At 42.3% G+C, this 22,583-nt stretch overlaps 1 protein-coding gene across 1 annotated transcript in view; it reads right to left on the reverse strand.

The window, feature by feature from the left end:
* Positions 1–22,583, reverse strand: part of LOC115555039 (complement factor H) — a 279,134-nt gene that overhangs the window by 181,737 nt on the left and 74,814 nt on the right. Inside the window, exons 4-5 of the mRNA XM_030371718.1 lie at positions 2,682–2,888; positions 2,231–2,395 (exon numbers count right to left, since the gene is read on the reverse strand). Of these exons, the coding sequence (XP_030227578.1) occupies positions 2,231–2,395; positions 2,682–2,888 (372 nt within the window). The remainder of the gene's footprint in view (positions 1–2,230; positions 2,396–2,681; positions 2,889–22,583) is intronic.

Consider the following 22,583-nt stretch of genomic DNA (forward strand, 5'->3'; position numbering starts at 1 on the left):
GTGGTGTTGTCCGTTTTAATCGCCATGTATGCACTTATTCCGAATAGATTGGGGTTTAACTTAGAGCAGCAGCAGTAGTTCGCAATTGGTCCACTGAGCTCCGTCTGTACTTTTAAGCACACCAAACTTCACCGCTGTCAAGGAAAGTGGATTTATTGCCTGATTCACGTCTTTGTTATCACTCCGTAAAAGTAGTCCGGTAAGCGTGTCCGGTTGCTAAGCGACGGGACATGGGTGTTTTATTAATGACGTGTTCGCGTATCGTAGTGTCCGCGCGCGTCCGAGGTAACTGTAAATGAGTAGGCTACTAGTAGGGCCCGACCGATATTGATTTTTGAGTGCCGATGCCGATTATTTTCAGAGAAAAATTACGATTACGATTTAATCGGCCGATTAAAAAAAAAAAAAAAAAAGCATATAAAACGTAGTTTTTGATACCTTAAATATACTTTAAACACTTTTGACGAATATGTGAATTGAATGCAGAACCTTTGAGTGTTTTAGAATACATTTACAGTCAAAAATTAGTGTAATTTAAAATGTAAAATAAATAACTAACTCCCAATGTGCTGCGCTCGTGAGCAGTGACTAACACGTGCGTGCTGAGCAGTATGGTCTCACCGTTAGAGTCTACAGTATAACAAATGAACATGGCCTGGGACCTAAAGAAAAACGTCACAACATGCTCAAACAACGCGTCTTGTGTACATTGGGGAGGTGAGCGCGCAGCTGCCTGAGCGAGCGTGCTTTCATGTTGTACGGTAAAATTCAATCTCCTCTTTTTTACTCCAGCTAAAGTTGTTAGTTAGCTAGGCGAGTAGGAGCGCAATCTGCAGGATACTAAGCGCAATAACATTTCAAAAAAAAAGAAAAGATGTAGATTATTTTCAAAAAGGCTATAATCGGCCGATTAAATCGGCAGGCCGATGAATCGGTCGGGCCCTAGCTACTAGTAGTACTTTTGCAGGCTGAACGTTAAAATACTTCTTAACTTAGAGAGATGGCAGCTGCAGTAGTTCGCAAATGGACCTTCGAGGATTCCTGGTCAGTAAATTCCTGTAAGACCACTCTCTCCCACCAGTCTTGGCTGCAGACTCGCATCCAAATTCCTCTTGTTTGCGGCGGAGCTTAAGGTAAATATAAATATCTGACGAGAAATTGACGTTGCTGCGCTGTCCTCCTCCTTCTTAATTGAAGGAGCAGGGAGAGAAAAGCTCTCTCCTGCTGTGCTTTCATTAAAATCTAATTTAAAATCCCCGATAGTGATAAGACATCCATTATGTCGCCGCCGGTCCAGAGATGTGTCAGGTGTGCGCGAGAGACAGAACGGACACTTTTGTTACTGCCATGTATACAGTAGCCTACATTCGGAACACATTTTAGGAACACATCTATGCCGCATAGAAATCTATGCGGATCAGATGCGGATCAGATGTGCCATGTAAACGCGGCTACTAACTTGTTGCATTGTCTGTGTGGGAGGCGGAGTCCTGGCGCAATCGTGTTTACATCCTTTTTATTTAGTGTTTCAATTTTATTTATTGTTTTTGCTGGTGTTTGGTTTTTATTCAAGAGCATTTTTTGTTAATAATAGATTGTTTTTGGTTGTTTTGCTAATTTATTCTGGATATTTTAAATGTCTTCCAGCAGTCCAGTTCCAGTGTTCTTTAAAAATAAAGGTTTATTTATCTTCAAAAGGGTGTACTTTATCATTATATTAGTTGAAAAACTGCAATATTATCGCTTATCCCAATAATTCCTGGGGCAATTAATCGCCCAGAAAAATTTGTTATCGTGACAGGCCTAGTTGTAGGCTACAGAGTGCGCCTGGGCGGCAACTTCAGGAGACTCGGATGAAGCGCAGGGAAGGATTTAAGAATAAGGTTTCCACCCCGCGGGCTCTGTTATCCCCCGAGATAATAATTTTATTTGAAATGAAAACGTTAATTGTGATTGACAATTTTATGGGGGCTTACAATTACACCGGTAACCGTTACATCCCTATTCCGGACTATATAGTCACTCTTTACCCGGTGCTAACGCATGGCACTTCCGTCGTTTTCCTGTCACATTACGTTCAATAGGAGGCGCTGTCTCTCTACAATATGTCTGGCCCTGTGAAGAAGGGTCGATGATAGAGGTCAATGTTTTCAAGAACGTTGACAGACCTGAACAACAATTTAGAAAATGCAAGAAACCACATATCAATAAAAATCCCCCATGAAAATACCTTCACAGAGTGGGTTTGGTGTCCATCCGTTTTCCGTGCATCTAGCTAGAACATAATCAGTTGGCCTGAAGCCTTGTTTGCACCGGTAGTATGCATATCCACCATATCCTGTACTTCGAAGCCGTTCTTTCAAATTAGGGTCATTTGGATCCTGACATCTGATCACTGAATAAAGAAGCACAATTGTGTCTCAGTGGGAATTTATAGTAGTTCATGATTGTTTTCCCAAATCATACTCTGTGACATCTACATAGTTCTCAATATAGATTTCTGGGCACTTACGTAAACTTATTTGGTTTACTTTAATTTGATAACAATTGTTTAAAAAACACAGCAATCCAATCAAAGCTGAAGGATCGGGGCGACCTGGTTGGTTCACATATGAGGACAACAATCCTAAGAATATTTATAGATCTACAACTAATTGATGCATGAAAATAATGTTGCCTACCTTGGCATGGCCCCATCCAAATGACCCCAGCTGAAATCCATTTCCCACTTTCTGTACAAGTAATTGTTTTCTGGGTTTGCTGATCATTAAAGGAAAACCAGTAGCCTTGGGCGCAGTTCACCGAAACGTTTTTTCCAGGTAAAAATCGGTCCGTATATACATCAGGATAAGTGGTTCCTCTCTCTTGCGGCAGTTGACATGTCACTCCTGAAAATCAAAAAGTAGGATAACAAATTAATATTGCAATTCACCAGCAAGCAATAGCCCTCATATTGATATCTGTGCCTGATAAAGCCCTGAATTAGACAGCCTATTAGTCTCGCCCCTAACCTTTATGACAAGGACAAACGTCCAACGAAAAAAAATAAGGAATTCTTCGGAGACCGAAGTTGAGACACTCGTGTCACTAGCTGATGCGAACTGTCTGATTTTGTTTGGTAGCCAAAAAGCTGGCATTAAAGGCAAGCCAAAAAACGCTATATGGAAGCAAATCACTTTTGCAGTTAATAGTGTGTCCACTGTTCATTGGGCTACCGAAGAGGTTTGAATAATAAATCAAATGTAAAATTGATGTTCAATTGATCCTGCTTAAAAATTTCACATTTGACCTGTAGGCTATCGTTTGCATTGCGTTAAAAGTAATTTTATTCTGAATAAGGTGAAGTATAAATGGTCGGAACCAAAAAAAAAATGTTGGGGCTGTGAAGCGGTCCATAATAGAAACTGGAGGAGGCCGGGTGGACCCCTAGCCTTGAACTGACGAAATTTGAGGAGCGATCGGGTCTCCCTCCATTTCGGGCGTAGGTGGTGGCGGAGGAGGCACAGATGCATGCCAGACCAGTCATGGAAGTGGTAAAAACGCCTTAGTAATTATTTTAAAAATATATATATATATACAGCTTCCGTGTTACAAAGTAATGGCAAGAATAATCTCATGATTTATTTTTATTTTTAAAGATGAAATGCAAGCAGGTTCATCCAAAATGGGAAGCCAAGCCCAGTTGCATTCAAATAAATACGGATAAAGAAAAAGAAGGGCCGCCGCCAACAGTGCCGGAACACGTGTCTGCCCGAAGTGCTGGTCTGCACGCATCTGTCCTGAGTGCAGAGGTCCTGGACAAACAAATCGAGATGTGCAGGTCAATGGTGGAAATAAATAACTCTGTTAGCTACAAATAAAGAATGCAATACATAAATAAATTGGTTTGCTGTACTTTGACCTCTGTCTTGCTTTTAACCAAAAAATAAACATATTGCTTACCCTTTAAATATTAGAAGCGCCAAATGAAATCCTCCCTTCTTCTTAGAGCTCCAACATGTGGCTCCTGTGTCCAGGGATCTCTGGGCTTCGGGTCATCTGGTTGCAGGTCGGCAAATGGCACCCCATTTGCCAGCGCAATATTATGGAGAACCCCATATGCTAAAATAATATTACAGGTCTTTTCTGGGCTGTAAAGCAACATTCTGACCCGATGGTCATCCACCTGCCCTTGAGTAGGCCTATACATCGCTCCACTGTTGCCCTTGTGCGCGTGTGAGCGCTGTTGAAATTGCGCTCCTGATCCAGGGGATGAGCCAGGGGAGTTAAAAGAGAATTGGACAGGGGATAGCCTTCGTCATCTAGATGAATCACATCAAACTTTTAGTGCGATGTCTTAAACGTTTTTCCGGAGAAAAAAAAGTGTGACTGTGCCTAACTCATCGAGGAGATGACTCCGACCATGTAGTGCGCCCTATGTAGACGATGCCCAACGTTGCTACCTCGGAAAATAAAATAATCATGCGGGCCCCCAGGCCATCAGGCTACCATGTTAAGGATTGACCTTCTGGCATCGCAAATAATCTGGTCATTAATTGAATAGCTTTTACGGTTGATGTACGCGTAATCATTAATAGATGGTGGCTTCATACACACATGGGTACAATCAACTGCACCAATCACTAGCAATAGCATAAAATTGCCGTTTGATTCCAGTTTGCCAATGGTTATGATATGGGAATTGAATATAGCATTTGGAGAGGGGCATTATAGCTGCCAAAACTGCTGGCATGGTTCGGCTAATACTTGGCTGGGAAATACCAGACCTGTCCCCGATCTCCCGCTGATAGGTCCCGGTGGCCAAAAACCCTAAGGCGGAGCACACCTGCACTGGCAAAAGGTATCGAGTTTCTCGCCATAACTGTGGCTCCAAAGCATTCCATAGCTCCATCAGGAGCCTCGGGAGACGAAAACGACTCAAGCGCCATCACTCTCCATGAAAATGTGCGTAAAGGGCCTAGTTGCAGGTTAACGGGGAAGTTTTGATTAATGGCTACATAAAGCATTTATAACATGGCTGCAAAATAGTGTTAAAGTCCAGTTTTGGGCGTTTATGGCGACTGAGAGGTGGCAAGAACCTAACATGTATGATGGCCTACAACCGTATAAATTCGAACCTCTCAGATGTGAGAGGGAGAACTGATGGCATACAATAACGACACTTTTATTTATTTTTACTGTCAGTGAATAGCACAGAGTGAAAGTCAACGTTTTCTTTATATCTAGTGACCGCGATTATGTCATTCAGATAAGTACAGGTAAACATAGTCAGAAGATCTAGAAATAGAAGGCATAATGCTATGGGCTAACTTGCCAGTCCCACCTGTGAAATCCCCCCCAGATAATATCTAATTAAATCTTACCCCCGACGTAGACAGATTTCCGATTAGTTAACCCACGTTTTGATGGTAGCCTACTAGCTCCAGTAACAACATCTTTGCCTTGTGTTTATTTCTAAGCTTTATTTTACCCAGCGTGCGAAATACCCATCAATATTCGGGGGTCCCCATCTCCCTATTGTGGCGCAATATCGATATACAGATTCACAGTAGGCCTATAACACTACAATATTTCATGAATGCAAGCCAAGGCAATCAGTTTTTAGCTTACATGACAACACGCACACACTTAACAATTTTTGATAATCCGATATGCTAGGCCTATATATTTTAAAGCAACACTGACATAGGAGGCTGCATTGGCTGAAGATGTTTGGATGCACGTTGATTTATAACAAGGAGAGGGAAAGTTTTGCATGACAATAATTGGCACCAATCTGGCACACTTAGAAGAGCAATCAACTGAATAAATGGCGGGTATAACTGCGGTCAAGTCAGCCGTCATTCGTTCATCCGCGGTCAAGCCAGCTGTCACACAAATTTTCGTGCGCCCCTACCCTAAACAGCCTTTGTGTGGTATCTCGAAAACTTTTCAAAATAAAAGTCTTCACCTACGTTTGTGTGGATCGCTGCGATCGCTACCAGACCGGCGTGAAAACGTCCAAAACAAACAAGGGTGTTCAAAGGACCAAGTATGCACGTGAGGTTTTTTTAATGGACATTTTCTTCGAAACTATACATTAAAATTACATGGTTCCTTGTGTCAGTACAACGGTTAATATGGTCATATCAGTCAGTGCCAGGGGTGTTACACTGAAAAGAGTGACCCAAGAGGGCAGTGTTTCATATTTTCTGCAACATGCACGGTGTGCATTATAACAAAAACATAAATAAAACATAAGATCTCCCCCTACCGGTGGGTCTTTCTTTTCATGACAATAACCATAATTTTAAACAGCATTTTACACAGTAGCCTATAATAGGAAATGCTCAAAGGTAAATCAACGTTATTTAACACTGTAGCAGCCTAAGAGGCTAACACTGTAGCCTCTTAGGCCGCTAAGAGGCTTAGGTGGGCTCCAGGTAGTTACGCGTCCTTCAATGAATCCAAGTCTGTTGATGAATATTGTTTGAGAGTTTATTAGAAGACCGAATGACAACTGATGAATGAAAACATCTAGAGAGTAATGAAAACAAATAAATAAAAGATAAAGTGATGACGATGACAACGCTAATGAGGGTTGTTACTGACTGTACTTTGACGGTAGTTTGACGGTAAACAGAAAATATAATCAGAAGCGCCACTAACCCCCTTTGTCTCTTACCCCCGCCTTCCTGAGTGCCCCGGTATATAGATTAAATGACACCCATGTGTCAATCAAACGGAAGTGACATGAACCAAAACAGTGAGTAACCTTTCAAAATAAACAATAAACAAACAGACCAAATATGCATTTTGGTCCCTACAATGCTAATCAAATCAAATCAAATGTATTCATTAAGCACATTTAATAACAAGATGAGGGGGTGGGGGGAGATCTTAAATTGTATTTATATTTTATTCATGCCTGTCTACGCTTCAATCTCGTGCATGTTGCAGAAAATATACTTCAAAGTGCTAATAATGCAATTGGCAAAGGTCAAGATATGCATTGGTTGAGGTTTTCAAAGGACATTTTCTCAATACATCTATACAGTAAAATCACATGGTTACTTGTGTACAAGTAGTCAGTATAACACTTAGTATGGTAAAATCACATGGTTCCGTGTGTATAGGTAGTCAGCACAAGGGTTAATATGGTCATATCAGTCAATGCCGGAACTTATCTATTATTTTGATTATAGCTCACTTCAAATTGCCAACATAATGCAATTTGCATAGGCCAAAATATGCATAGGTGAGGTTCAGTGGCGGCTGCTGGTCTTTTAAAGAGGGGAAGCTCATTTTTGGCCTACATCAAAATAGTTGTCAATTTATTTATACCTCAATTCGGCCCTCCGTTCCTTTTCAAGAAAATGGTCTGTGACCCTGTCGTACCAAGTAGGCGTCTTTTCCAGGGACTTGACCATTGTCCTCTCAATGGCCAGCAGAGCTAGGCTGCTTAGACGGCCTTGGCCCATTGTGTTGCGCGGGTGTAAGATTTAAGCCTTTTTAAACAGGAGAAGCTCCTTTCTACACCCGCAGATGTAACTCCAATTGTTGCCACTAATGATAACAGTTTGTACAACTGAGGCATTGCACTGTCCAACTCCATGTCTTTTAGAAAAAGCAAGAAATCACACAGCTTTCCCCTGTTACCCTGCAAGTCCTGATATGAATACAGGACTTGAAGTTCAGACCTCAGTCTCCCAAAATCAAAGTATTGGCCATAACTTTCCAGGACACTCTGGAATGCCTCCTCTGGAAACACTTCTCTCATTTCATCAAACTTCCCTGGATTGACTAATTCTAAGAAGCGCAAACTTTCCAAATTTGAAAAACGCAGAGGAATCTGCTCCATCAGATTGTCAAGGATGGCCATGTACAGATTTCTGTAGCGCTCCTGGGGATCCTGGAATTGGGATTGACGGCGCTTTCTCAAGGGCTCATTTCGTGGGTCGGATGTGAGACCTGCTGCTTTCTCATAAACAGCCTGGAAATCCCCCTCTGACCTCTTCTCTTTGACAAAAGCAAGAAGAGACTCAATTCTTTTCTTGCAGTAAAGAACATCCATGGCCCTCTGCTGGACGATATCAAAGATCACATCAGTCTCGGAGAAGATTTGTTCATATGTGTACAACATGAACACAAACTCAAAATCCTCCAGTTTCCTCACAAAACCTTTGGCACAATCCAATGTGTCATCATCCATTGTCTTATCTGCAATGATGTTATCAAAAGTCTGCAGGAGGCCATCATAGTTGTTTGCCACAGTGTTCACTATGCGTGATGTGAAATTCCATCGAGTAGGAGCGTTTCTGGGCAACCTTGAACAGCCTGCAGACTCAAGAAAATTTGTCCTCTTTGTGGATTTAGAGAAAAATGTGGCAAACCCAGAGAGTGATGCAAAAAATACTCTGCACTCAGACAAGCATTTAGCCCCTTGTGACAGCACCAGATTAAGTGTGTGTGCATAGCAATGCACAAACATTGCACTGGGTGCAATTGCCTTCACTTTGGCCTGCAGACCATTGAGGGCTGAAGCCATGACAGAAGCCCCATCGTATGTCTGTGACACAAGTTTATCCCTAAAATTGTAGCCCTGCATGTTTTCATTTAATATCTCAAAAACAGACTGAGCATCTCGCCCCCCAGAAACATCAAAAAACCCAATAAAGCGCTCCTGAATTTTACCGGCATGGTCAACATAGCGAACAATGACAGAGAGTTGGGCACGGCAAGCAATATCAGTTGTTTCATCCACTTGCCATCCAAAAAAGGGAGCAGCTTGAATTTCATCTCTGATCTCATCAGAAACAGTGGCTGCAAGGGCAGAGATCAAGTCATTTTGGATGGAATGAGACATACCAGAAAACACAGCTGATGACTGGAATTGTGTGGCCAGGACAGAGTCATATTTAGATAGTGTTTCTGTGAACTCCCTGTAATTCCCCTTGTTGGATGATTCACTACTCTCATCATGCCCCCTAAATGATAGCTCCTGCCGGCCAAGCAAGGAAGTTACATCAATAAGGCGGTTTAGGAAGGCCCTGTTTTGTTTGACTGCCTCATTGTGTTTTGCCACTTGAATGCGAGCACCTTTATTGAGTGCATGTTCAACCCTGACCCTGCCCAGGCAGCTTAACCTTGCACATGTGTAGCAGGTACATAAGATGTATGTATGCATTCCACCAAAATTCCCTCATGTTTTATTTATTACATGTATTTCGTGATATATTCTGTAAATAGATCGTTCGGGAGCTTTTGTTATTTTGAAGTTTCGAACGTGACGTCATTTTCTTCCGTTGCGCTCGCCATTCCTCACTTGTTGTTTTAATGCTGTGAGGAGGTGAGTGTTTTTCCTCTGCTCTGGGCAGCTTTCTGTTCTAAAATTGTTAATGAGAAAATAACCAGTGTAAACGGTGAGATAGAGTTATGGTGTGATTCTGTGCTTGTTGGTGTTGTTCATGTGTTCCTGTGTATTTGCTTTGCAAGAGTTTTGAGTGTTTTAGCGAACTATTTAGCTAGCGCACTGTTTAGCAGCACTTGAGGATACACACACAGTGACGGCAGCCTGTTCATTGTTCGTTTCCCGCCATTTCAGATTGACGTGCTGCAGTGTCCTGTGTACTAATGCTGCTGCATTATTTGTGCATTTATTTCATTCAGGTATGATAATGTTGCTCCCATGTTGTACTTTATTTTAATATAAAATATTAATTAGCTGGTGGTGTATAGTTTTCAGGTGGATTTGAATTTGTGTGTCTGTATTGTGAACTTTTGTGACTTCATATATTTGAATATATGTATTGTAAGGCACTTCTGGCCAGGCTCACTTGTTGTTTTAATGCTGTGAGGAGATTGACGTGCTGCAGTGTCCTGTGTACTAATGCTGCTGCATTATTTGTGCATTTATTTCATTCAGAAATAAATACGCCACTGTGGCTACAGTTCGGCCAAAGTGACACACCAAGTCCCTGTGTCCTACTCCATTTCACAACACACAACGCAGAGCCAGACCGGTTACACATGCACTCACATGTTAATTGCTCTTTTCATGCCTTTTATATGCCATGTCAAAGTTAGACAGATCCCCAAAACCAAATTTTGACCAGACAACACATCCCTGAGATGGTTTCATCAAGATGCATGGCCAACAGTACATTTTCTTTGTTACAGCACTTCCAGTCAGCCAGCTAACTTTCTCATACCAGGAGAGCTGAAAAGACCTGTTACCTTTCCCTACTTTTTGCACCAAATCAATCTTAGGTGTTGATCTGCCCTGCTGTTTAATCCTACATTTCTCCTCGTAAGGAAGACTGTCAAATGGCTTCGCCAAAATCAGGTCGACGATATTAGCATAGCCTGCCATCGTGTGCACCTTACTAGCTGGCTAGTTCACTCCGACCTAGCCAACAGTATAAATGAACGAACTAACGAAACAATATTAATCTCGGAACAAGGAAATGCGGAAAGTAGGTTAAACTGAAACAAGGAAATACAATAAATGTGTTAAATTAATAATGGAAGCAATTTCGCCAAGCAAATACCAAGAAATGTGTTGCAGTTTGTCATGAGACTTCACTTGCAAAATCTGCGATGGGACTGAACTCGGATAGTGAAGTGACTGTGTATATCTCAAAATAGCTGTCAATCAAAAAGTGATTCAGACTTTCGACTGATCCTCCAATCATAACGCGGAAGCCCAGCGTCCAGGCTAGCCCAGGCCAGCCCACTGCTCCATCCACCCCCAGAGACGCTGAGCGTCCGGGGGCGGGACAAATCTGGGCATTTATCCAATGACCGTCGAGTTTCGAGGCAATGAAAAAAATGTTCCATGCAGTCTCATTGAAGTGAATGGACGCTCGGCTTCTACGGTCTAATGCATTGACATTACGGGAATGTATGAGAAGTTAACAAAATCGAGTCAGTCTTGGATAAGATTCTTATCGAACTCGTCTTCGACATGAACGTATTTTAATGAATTTGTAGTCAATGAAATGTTAACACAACAATACATATTTGACAATTTAATGTTCGAAATTTTAGGGGAAGCTGAGCTTCCCTTGCAGTCTTAGAGAAATCGCCTCTGGTGAGGTTTCAAAGGACATTTTTTACGTTTTTCAACTTGAAAGGGGTTTATGGATCACAAAATGTGGAGGGCATTATCTTCAGGTGTGTCTAATTAGTACCATCTAGTAGACTAGTTCTGCATTGGTCTGGGGGGGGGGGGGGGGGGGGTTGGGTGCCATACCATGGAAGCTATTGAGCAAAAAGTAATTTTCCATAGGAAATTAAAAGGATTCTTAAAAAAATTAATGGCATTGTAGGAGCAAAAACATCTTACGTTTTGGATAGAATGTCCTCAAAAACATCACGTGCATATTTTGGCTGTTGGAAATTGCATTATTTTAAAACTTTGTGGTGAAGTACAGACAGATTTCTACATAACTTCTGGCACTGACTGCTATGACCGTACTAAGTGTTGTACTGACTACTAGTACAAAAGGGACCATGTGATTCGACTGTATAGTTTTGGAGAACATATCCTTTGAAAACCTCACATATACATATTTTTGGCTGATGGAAATTGCCTTATGTTAGCTCTTCAAAGTGAGCTATAGACATAAATATTCATAAGTTCCGGGACTGAATGACAAGACTATACTAGCTGTTGTCCCGACTACCTGTATACACAGAACCATGCGATTTTACTGTATCGATTTTGAGAAAATGTCCTTTGAAAACCTCACTTATGCATATTTTGGCCTTTGCCAATTGCATTTTCTTAGCACTTTGAAGTGAGCTATAGACGTAATTATACATAATTTCCGGCATTGACTGATATGTTCATACTAAGTGTTATACTGACTACTTGTACACAAGTAACCATGTGAATTTACCGTATAGATTTTGAGAAAATATCCTTTGAAAACCTCACATATGCATATTTTGGCCTATGCAAATTGCATTATGTTGGCACTTTGAAGTGAGCTATAGACAAAATAATAGATACGTTCCGGCACGGACTGACATGACCATACTAAGTGTTATACTGACTATTTGTACACAAGTAACCATGTGATTTTACTTTATAGATTTTGAGAAAATGACCTTTGAAAACCTCACCTATGCATATTTTGGCCTATGCAAATTGCATTATGTTTGCACTTTGAAGTGAGCTATAGACAAAAAAATAGATAAGTTCCGGCACGGACTGATATGATCATACTAAGTGTTATACTGACTACTTGTACACAAGTAACCATGTGATTTTACCGTATCGATTTTGAGAAAATGTCCTTTGAAAACCTCACATATGCATATTTTGGCCTATGCAAATTGCATTATGTTGGCACTTTGAAGTAAGCTATGGACAAAATAATAGATAAGTTCCGGCACGGACTGCCATGACCATACTAAGTGTTGTACTGACTACTTATACACAAGTAACCATGTGATTTTACCGTATCGATTTTGAGAAAATGTCCTTTGAAAACCTCACCTATGCATATTTTGGCCTATGCAAATTGCATTATGTTGGCATTTTGAAGTGATATATATATATATATATATATATACCGTACCGTGACTTCAAAACCGAGGTACGTACCGAACCGTGACTTCTGTGTACCGTTACACCCCATATATATATATATATATATATATGGGGTGTAATAGTATAAATTGCTTGACGTTCATGATGTCTGTGTAGTTGAAATCTTAAGTTTTGCCGTTTTTATATATATATATATATCTCTCTACAGGAAGGTACGGTTCATAGTTAAGGGGAGAATTTAAAAAAACTGCTTGTTTGTCAACAACGGAGAATGGCTGTAGATTACAGCTTAGATCGGGCCCAGAAAATCAAGCCCGACCCGACCCGAGCCCGTGCACGTTCTTTCCGAGCCCGGCCCGACCGGACACATTAACTGTAATTATGAGCCCGAGCCCGATTTCAACCCAACATTTTTTTTAATACATATGTAAACTTGTACACATTTGTTACTAGGCCTACTCTGCTAAATATATACGTAAGGGATAATCATTATCGGGAAAATGAGCCCCGACAGGGTGAACAGTAGGCTACACCGACGCGCAGCAAAGGTGTCTTGCTTCGCCCTGAAGGGGCTTATTTTCGATGATGACCGGCGACGTTCTATACATTATCCCGCTTATTACACGGCTACTTGCCAAAACGAAATAAAAACTTCACATGGTCTGTCTTTTTACAATTTATTCGTCACCAGCATTCGTAGTGTCGATCAGCAGAGAAATCATTTGTCCGCAAAGACAGTGACGTCGCTTAGCAACGGAAGACGCTGGGGTTGACAAGTCACCAGACTACTACCCATGCAAGTGAACAGAGCGTTACATGGCATTGCGAAGACCCGTGTAATAAAGGCCTATAATATTTCTGTTTATGGCATAGATTTCTCTTCAGATTAGGAGTAAAGTCAAATAAAATAAAAACGTTCGATCAAACGCCCAGCCCGAGGATAGTGGTGGGAAATACCGGCCCGCGCCCGCGGGTCAGGTTGGGTCGGCTCGGGCTCGGGCAGAGAATCTACACTCTACTGTAGATCAACAGCAATGATAACACCAATAGACTAGGTTACGGCATTTGCATTTCTGAATAAATAGACAGGGGTTGTTGAAATAGTGTCGTGAGCTTGGTTTGCCCAGCTCGTTTTTTTTTCACAGCAACGGTGGTAGTAACACCTGGATGGTGCCTTTACAAATGCATGTGCATTTACGTAGACACGGAGAACCCTCTCCGTAGCCGGAGAGCCTGTCGGAGACCCTCTCTATAGCTTACAATATTTTTTAACTATCCGACGACGCAACGGAGACGGCAAGGGCTGTGATTGGTCCCCTAACAAAATCATTTCAGGAATCACTTCTCCGGTTTGACTTTGCACCTTAATTACTTTGTACATTGTTTACTTTGCACATTTAGGACCAAAAAAACACCAAATAAGATTTGAAAAGCTTTGGAAGTTTATATACAACACTATTTACATGGTTTGTAGTCAACATATAAGATCGATTGGGCAGCGAATTGCATTGCCTATCTGACATCCCGACGGAGAACTGCGAATGCTCTAGGGGTCTCCGTAGTGACGGAGTCAGATTACGGAGTCGTAGTAGTATACTTGGGCTAAACGGTCCGGGGCAAAACAAGCCTTTACATTCGTCATATGAACGCTATGTACGCCCAAGGGGCGTCAGTTTGTTTTTAGAAGTGGTGGGGACAATAACCATAAGCTTGAGTGTGGTTTGAAAAGTGCTGGGTACCCTTATGTAAGCTATTCATCCATTCAACGCTGCATTACAATATGCTCTGCAGCAGGCCTATTCATATGGCGGCCCGCGGGCCACATCCGGCCCAGAAGCCCCTTCCGAGTGGCCCAGCTCGTGGTCCCGCAAAAAGCGCATAGAAAAGTTAAAAAAAAGAAAAAGAATCGAGCCTTGCCTTCAGAAATTCCTACAGTAGTACAGACCATGAATGCAACACTCAGCGCAACCTAGCGACAGGAACCTAGCATCATTCAACCCTCAATTCCGCGCGTTGTGTTTCATATGTCCATGGTCTGTCAAGAATGTGATTGAAGGCGAGTCGTCTAAATCGTATCTAACATGGCTTTGTCAACTCAAAAACGCCAAGTGGACACTGAGAACCGTCATTTCAACCCTGCGTGGACTGAAAAGTATTTATTCATTTTGCCGCCGAATCCAATCGCCAAACCGATGTGTTTAATTTGTAATGAATGTGTTGCGGTACTTAAAGATTACAATGTGCGGAGACACCACATTGATAAACACTCAACTTTCTGCTCAAGCTTTCCCGAGGGATCTCAGGATAGGGCTGCAAAGATGCAGAGTTTGCTGGCATCTTACAACCAGAGCTGTGCTACTATGATGCGGACATGCACGGCCCAAGAGAGAGCTACAGCTGCGTCCCTTCGTGTGTCATGGATCTTGGCAAAAGAGAAAAGGCCATTTACAGACTCTGAAACCGTGAAAGAGTGCATGCTGGCCGTCGTGAATGAGGTTATAAATGACGACAAAGTAAAAACAAGCGTGACCTCTGCCATTAAAAACGTACCCCTGTCAGACACCTCAAATATTCGCAGGGTTCAACTTCTTGCTACTGATGTGTTAGAAAAGCTTTTAGAAGACCTGAAGAAAGCTGATGTCATGTCTATAGCAGTAGATGAGTCCACAGATAAGACGGATACCGCCCAACTGTGCATATATGTCCATTTTTTTGACGACAAATGCTTCAGAGAAGAACTGCTCAGCTTACTGCCGTTAAAAGGACACGCAACAAGCGAGGTACTCTTTGAGAAGATTTCAACTTTTTTTGAAGAAAAGGGCCTTGATATGAGACGTGTGTGCATGCTTGTAACGGATGGGGCTCCATCCATGAGGGAAAAGTTAATGGTTTGGCTGCATGTTGGTCCGCTGTTGCACCTCAAACGATATCCCTACACTGCATTGTCCATCAGACGGTATTGTGCGCAAAACTAAGCGGAGAGCTCAAGTCAACAATGGACAGAGTGATGGCAACAATTAATTTTATCCGCTCCACATCAAAGCCTCCAACACTGCTTATTCCGCATGCTGCTGTCAGAAATTTCTGCTGAGCACCATGACCTGCTTTTGCACAACGACGTCAGGTGGCTGTCCAAAGGCAAAGCGCTCGAGCGTTTCTGTGATCTAAGAGGGGAAATCACAGCCTTCCTCGGCAGCAGCAAGCATAAAAAAGCCGAAACACACTTGAACCGAATGCTGGATGACGGCTTCATTGGCGATGTCTGCTTTCTCAGTGACATATTCAAACACCTGAATGACTTAAATGTGGGACTACAAGGCAGAGACAAACTGTCATTGAACTGGTGGCACAGATGCGCGCATTCCAAGTCAAACTGGATCTTTTCGGGACTGACTTGAGCACAGGCCGAATGTTGCATTTTCCGACGCTCTGCAAATGCATCTCATCCCCGGCACGCATTACCGCTAATGAGTATAATGACGGATTTTGTTGCGAGGTTAAAAGAAAACTTTGCTGATCGATTGGATGGACTTGCTTTGCCAACAGAGGTGATGTGTTTTGCCAGAGACCCGTTCACTGTCGCAATAGAAGGGGCTTTATCCGCCAAAGCAAAGGAGTTGGCCGTTCCCATTGACGAGGGGAAATTCATTCTCGAACTTGTGGACATGCGGTCATCCTTAACCATGGCACAGGAGCTGCGCACCAATGGGCTTGCCAGGTTTTGGACGGATGTCAACCCACATCAGTTCCCTAACGTCAAGAGAACAGCAGTCCACGTGCTAAGCATGTTTGGCTCAACATACACATGTGAATCAAGCTTCTCACACATGAACTCAATTAAAAGCAGCTCTCGTTGCTCACTGTCTGACAATACACTTCACGAATGCCTTCGAATTGCATTGACATCTTATGAGCCCAGAATCACTGCTCTCATTCAGAACAAAAGATGTCACTTCTCCCACTGAGAACTCAGCAGTGAAACTGTTGCATACATAGCAACAAAAGGATGTGTAACTAAGTGAGTAACAAAGTATTCATGTGTGTTAAGCTACTTAGTTATTTCTTGTTTTGGGTTTGTTTACCAAGCTTTAATATGCCTGGTTCTGTTTTTTTCATGCACTTTGGCATATTGATCCCAGGGAGGATATGCTTGTTTTAATATGTGACCCAAATGTTTATTTTATTTATTTAAATAAGGAAAAATCTGATAAATGTGCAATATTTTGTTTTCAATGCACCTTGTGTTTTGCTTATTGGTCAGATATGACAAATATTTATTTTATTTTGTTTCAAAAAGGAAACTGGCTATTGATAGGCCTAATATTGTGCACTATTTTGTTGGCAGAGTTTTGCCTAGTTCAGATTCACCAAAGATTTATTAATGTAATTTTTCAGATATGACAGTAAATAAAACGTTTGTGTATTTCAATACATTCATTTGTGTTGGTCCAAAATTTGTCATTACTTGCTGCTGAAAATGTCTGGCCCAACTGAATTTCTTGCTTGGAAAATCTGGCCCAACTGAATTTGTAATTGAATAGTCCTACTCTACAGTGTATTGTCAGGTGTTGAAAATCCTATTCGAACAATAAAAGTTGAAAACCACAGCTTGTGTTTTGGCTTGTTTTGCAAAACGCCGTTGGAATCATCAGGGTATTGGCTCGGGATATGTAATACTAATACACACAGGACAAAGAACAGCGTTGGCAATTTAACACTCATCTTGACATCAACAAAGTTTACCAGACAAACAATGCCAGACTGTAAAGGGGGTACGAAATGAAACGAGGTACTGAGCATCAGCCTTTTGAAGACGAGCGAGGGCTGCTCGTACTATATGTTATGCTGTATTAAAAAAAAAAAGGGCCCAGAGGAGAATTGCCTCTGCCAAATCCTGACCACCAGTAAACACACTCGTGAAGGACCAATGTAGACTTCACTCGTTACCACATAAGCAAATTGCCCGCAAATAATATCCCCTACAATTTAGGATAATCACACAGGTTATGCGAGAACATATTTATGTCAGGATAGGCCTACCAGGCTCCAAGTCGTCACATATCTCAATCAGACAAAACAACCATAACCACATTGGCATAGCAATCGCACCATGTGTAGCTGCTACTAGCTGCATTCTATATACCATGCATACTAACTGGAGCACCAACCAGAATCAGATCACAATCGCTTAAGACCGTGGGTAACCTTTGGCCAGGTCATCACGAGCAAACAGAACCAGCAGCAAAGTTTACGTAAACCAATTTCTTACCTTATGTGGCCCTCCACATGCAGGCTAGATGATGTAGGCTATCCATATCGGTATCCAGTGTCACAAACATGCTTTTTACAGGAAGCAAAAGGACCGGCTATTTTCTGAATAAAAATTACAATTTTGTCTGTCTGTCTTGAAACTTCTCCAGTGCGTTCACACCAAACGCGACGGGGCGACAAGATCCCATACAAAGTGACCGTAGAGACGCGTAGCGGGCGTCTCTACGGGCGAACTCGTTCCCGAGGATTTATGGCGCGACAAATTCGCTCGAGTTGAAATATTTCAACTTTGACGCGAAATTCGCGTGATGACAGTCAATCAGCGTTCAACAGCTTGGCCACTGAGTGACATGTGTAACGTAACAGCCAATCAGCGTTCAACTGTCAAACTCAGTGGAGTGCAGTCCGGTGTGAACTGCAGCATGGAGGAGAAATTGATAGTTGCCGTTTGCGACTCTCGGAGCTCTATATTAGGGTGGAGCTTATTTATGAACTTTTGAAATATGATCTTCTTACCCTCTCATTTTGTTCCTATATATAAAAAAATAAATCTGGCAAAATATGAGCACAATTGAACAATATTTAGGGGTAGCTCAATGGCCGTGAAGTTTCTGATACCCAAAAGCTGCAACCGCCTTTTTTTTTTAATTATTATTATTTTTTTAACTCCACCACAGATGTTTGTCCAATCCTTGGAGTAGCTCTATCAGTGAGTTTCAAGATATCAGACCGAACTGTATCTCCTTGGTGACTCTGTGACCGAGTTAAATGGCAGCAAGTTGCCGTCATTGCGTATGGCTCTGGGATTGTTCCCACATCACCATCTCGAACTAAAGGAGACTATAAGACAATCGTCAGCTGTTGCCATCATGGAAATAGCAAAGTTTTGGCACAAAGCTAGAATCCCAATGAGGGATCATCAAAACTGCCAAACTAAGCTTGAGTTGACTTTTTAGTGTGGCGACTTCTGAAAAAGAACAAAGCGCGAACGTCACCAACTCAACTCGCGAGAGAGTCAGCTTTTGTTTCCAGGCTCGAAGATCTTTTTGATGTCGCTCATGCTGATGCTCTGACCAAGACGTCGGTATTACAAGAAGACAAGGATTTCTTGTTAGCCCAGCGAGAGAAAGGAAGAAGAGGGTCTATGGCTGGATTAGATAAAAAGCTTGCTGCTAAGGAGAAAAGGGCGTTCGAAAGAGAGGAGCAAATGCTTGCCAGGCGTCATCAAATGGAACAAATAAAACAGTCAACAGCATCTACCGCTGAGCTGAATTCATCTGATTCTGAAACCTGCTTAGCAGAATATGGGGAAGAGATGGACATCACCATGCATACACCAAAAATAAAGAGGGGGCGAAAAACTGTCATTACTCCAGAACTCGCAGCTGCTCTAGATCGCACAAAAGTGTCAGGCCGCAAGGCTGCTTTTATCATAGCACAAACTGCCAAAAGCTTGGGGCAGAACATTGATGAACTTGCTCTAAACAGAGACGCAATTTGCCGAAACAGAGTACAACACAGAGGCCAGAGGGCTGCAAACATAAAGGCCAAGATTCAGGGTAACTTTCCCCTTGTTGTTCATTGGGATGGCAAACTGATTCCGGATCTAATTGGAAAAAAGAAGGTTGATCGTCTGCCAGTATTGGTTTCAGGTAAAGGAATTTCTCAGCTACATACAGTTGCCAAGCTTCCATCCGGAACAGGCGAGGCTCAGGCTGCTGCGGTCTTCGGAGCCATTCAAGACTGGGGCTTAGCAGACAGCATCCGAGCTATGTGCTTTGACACCAGCAGCTCAAACACTGGTCGGATTGCTGGTGCCTGTGTCCTTCTAGAGCAGAAGCTTAAGAAATAGCTCTTGTCACTGTCTTGTAGGCACCACATTATGGAACTGATAATTGGTGCAGTGTTCCAAGTATGTATGGGAGCCAGATCTTCTCCCGGGGTTCCACTCTTCAAACGGTTCCAGGAATACTGGGGATTTATTGACACAGCCAAGTATGAACCGGGGATTGCAGCTGATGATGTGGCAGGTCTTGTGGAAGACATTAAGCAAAGCACCATTGATTACGCCAACAAGCATCTTGAACAGAGTCTACCAAGAGATGACTATAAAGAATTCTTGGAACTCGTGATTGTGTTTCTCGGTGCTGCTCCTGCACGAGGAGTGCGATTCATGTCACCTGGTGCAATGCACCACGCCCGTTGGATGTCCAAAGTTCTATACAGTCTCAAGATCTGGATGTTCAAGGCTCAGTTCAAACTGACTCCCGCAGAAGAGAGAGGGTTCCGTGATGTGTGTGTGTTCACAGTACGTGTTTACCTGAATGCCTGGATCTCTGCTCCTCAGGCATCAGGTGCTCCTTCCAGTGACCTGCTGCTACTTAAGTCACTGCTTGAATACTCATCAATCCATTCAGCCATTTCAAAGTCAACATCACGCAAGTTTTCCAAACACTTATGGTACTTGTCACAGGAACTTGTTGGCTTGGCTTTCTTTGACAGTCGGGTCAGTTCGTCAACCAAGAGACGGATGGTTAGTGCCATGCAGAATGAAGAAAACCAAGAGCACGAGCATTCCAAGCCAATCACTGTTGATCTGGATTCATTCAATGACAAGAATTTAGAAGACTTTGTCACAGCAAAGTCAATGAAACTGATCCGAATTATGGAACTTCCAGATGGATTTCTCGCGGTTGATCCAGACTTGTGGCAGGACAGAGATGATTACAAGCAGGCTACAGAAGCAGTCAAGTCTCTTAATGTTGTCAATGACCAAGCTGAACGTGGAGTGGCACTCATTCAGGAGTACAGTGGATTACTAACCTGTGATGAAACGCAGCTGCAATTCCTGCTGCAAGTTGTTGAGGACCATTGCAGATTGTATCCTGATAGCAGGAAACAGACTCTGTCCGGGCTGCCATGAAAACAATAAATCTAGAGTTTGCTGGACATTGTTAGACTGATATTAGTTGTCAGAAACTGAACAAGAATTCACTATTGCTGTGTTCAAAATAAATAGTGTTGTTTAAAATAAATTGGTAGAGATACTCCTAAAAGTTGTGTAATTCGTTGCATTTTTATAAATTTCGTAATCTTTGAGGCACTTGAGCTACCCCTAAACATAAGAATTTATTGTTCAAACTTTGCATAGAGTGTTTTTTTATTATGCCGCACAGATTAGGGGGGTAAGACTTAAAAAAAAAAATATATGTATAGTTTAAGCTCCACCCTACTCTATATATATAATAGTATATAATTGTATATATAATATCCCGGCCAAAAGCTCTGTGCGCCTCCGGATGGCCGTAGCGCGGGGAGCTCTCATAGGGATTGGCCTTCTCGGGGTTTGTTTACCGGCGTTGCTAAGGGTTCCGGTCTTGTGTGTTCCAACAGTTTATTAGGTAGGCCCATCTAATAAATGATGTCTTTGTGCGCGCCTATCGCATGATTTTAGACTTGACGGTTTTGGTTGAGTGTGGGGATTTTTTCAGTCGCAATTGGTTTGCACATTTTTAAAAGTGGTGGGGACAAAATTCGTATTTTAAATAGTGGGGGGGACATGTCCCCCCCATAATCGACGCCTATGTGTACGCCACATTTACGCACCGTGGTCCACCTCTGTAACCACCCTGAAGTGTCTGTACAGTGACGGTTCGGTACAAATACATGCATCGTAACACCCATGTTTAAATTCATGGGCGAAATGCTCTGTGAGTGTCTGTTCTGGTAGACTTGACTGCACCTGCCTTTCTATAAGGACAAAATGAATAAAAAGAACATGACAATTGTTTTTTATTATTAATATCCTGAAAATAAACACAATAACCATGAAATAAAGATAAATACTGAGCTACCTTATATTTAATGCATTCATGCAATGCCATAATTTATCATTCCCACAATGTGACATTTCTGCCTCTTACTGAAATGTTTCCTGAGATACACTGGGGACTGGGACAAAGCCATACCCTCTTACATACATCAACTCCTGAAAGCCTTATGATGGGGGTCAGCCAAGTGTGCTGCACCCATTGTTATTTATCCAGGTTGGCAGAAAGACAGGCTAAGGCAATACCAATGTGCCGTGTTCCAATATCCATACTATCCATACTTACTAGCCTAAGTGTGAGTACGTAGGGCGTTCCGATTCAGATAGGGCGAAAATAAGTGTACTGAAAGGACCCGGATGGTGTACTCAAAACGGTCAAATCCCGAAGTGTGTGGCGATGTACACTTTTCGTAATGAACGGCAGCCATCTTAGCTACTTAGCGGAAGAGGGCGTAGCCAGGCTGAGCCAAAGTCGGCGCATTTTCCACATAGCCTGCATTAATAGTCATTTTGTAGTTTGTATAGCTTTTATAGCTTTTTATAGCTGCTAGGCGTAAAGAGTTCACCGTTCAAAGCGGGATGTTTATTGCGGGGGAGGAGCCGCGGCGGCAGTCGTGATCGTAATTTCCGGTAGGTGCACCACGGAGTATTCGATTTGGAACAACACTGACATCTGAAAATTAGCGTACTTAGTAAGTGCGGATAGTGAACTTCTTTTAAGTGTACTCATGGAAGTATGGATATCGGAACACGGCACAAGGATCATAAGGCCCTTGATGAGTGCATATCTGATTAAGGAAGGAGATAAAGAGCGCTGCCCTGCTCATGCATGATTGGACATCGTTTGGTTGGAGGTTCTTAGGGCATGTGGAAGCTTAATCTTGCTGCTGCTTTAATCTTTTAACATTGTAATTATATTTACTTACTATAACATCCTCCCCCTAG

The sequence above is a fragment of the Gadus morhua genome, chromosome 12, assembly GCF_902167405.1.
Source record: "Gadus morhua chromosome 12, gadMor3.0, whole genome shotgun sequence".
In the NCBI taxonomy this organism is placed as follows: Eukaryota; Metazoa; Chordata; class Actinopteri; order Gadiformes; family Gadidae; genus Gadus; species Gadus morhua.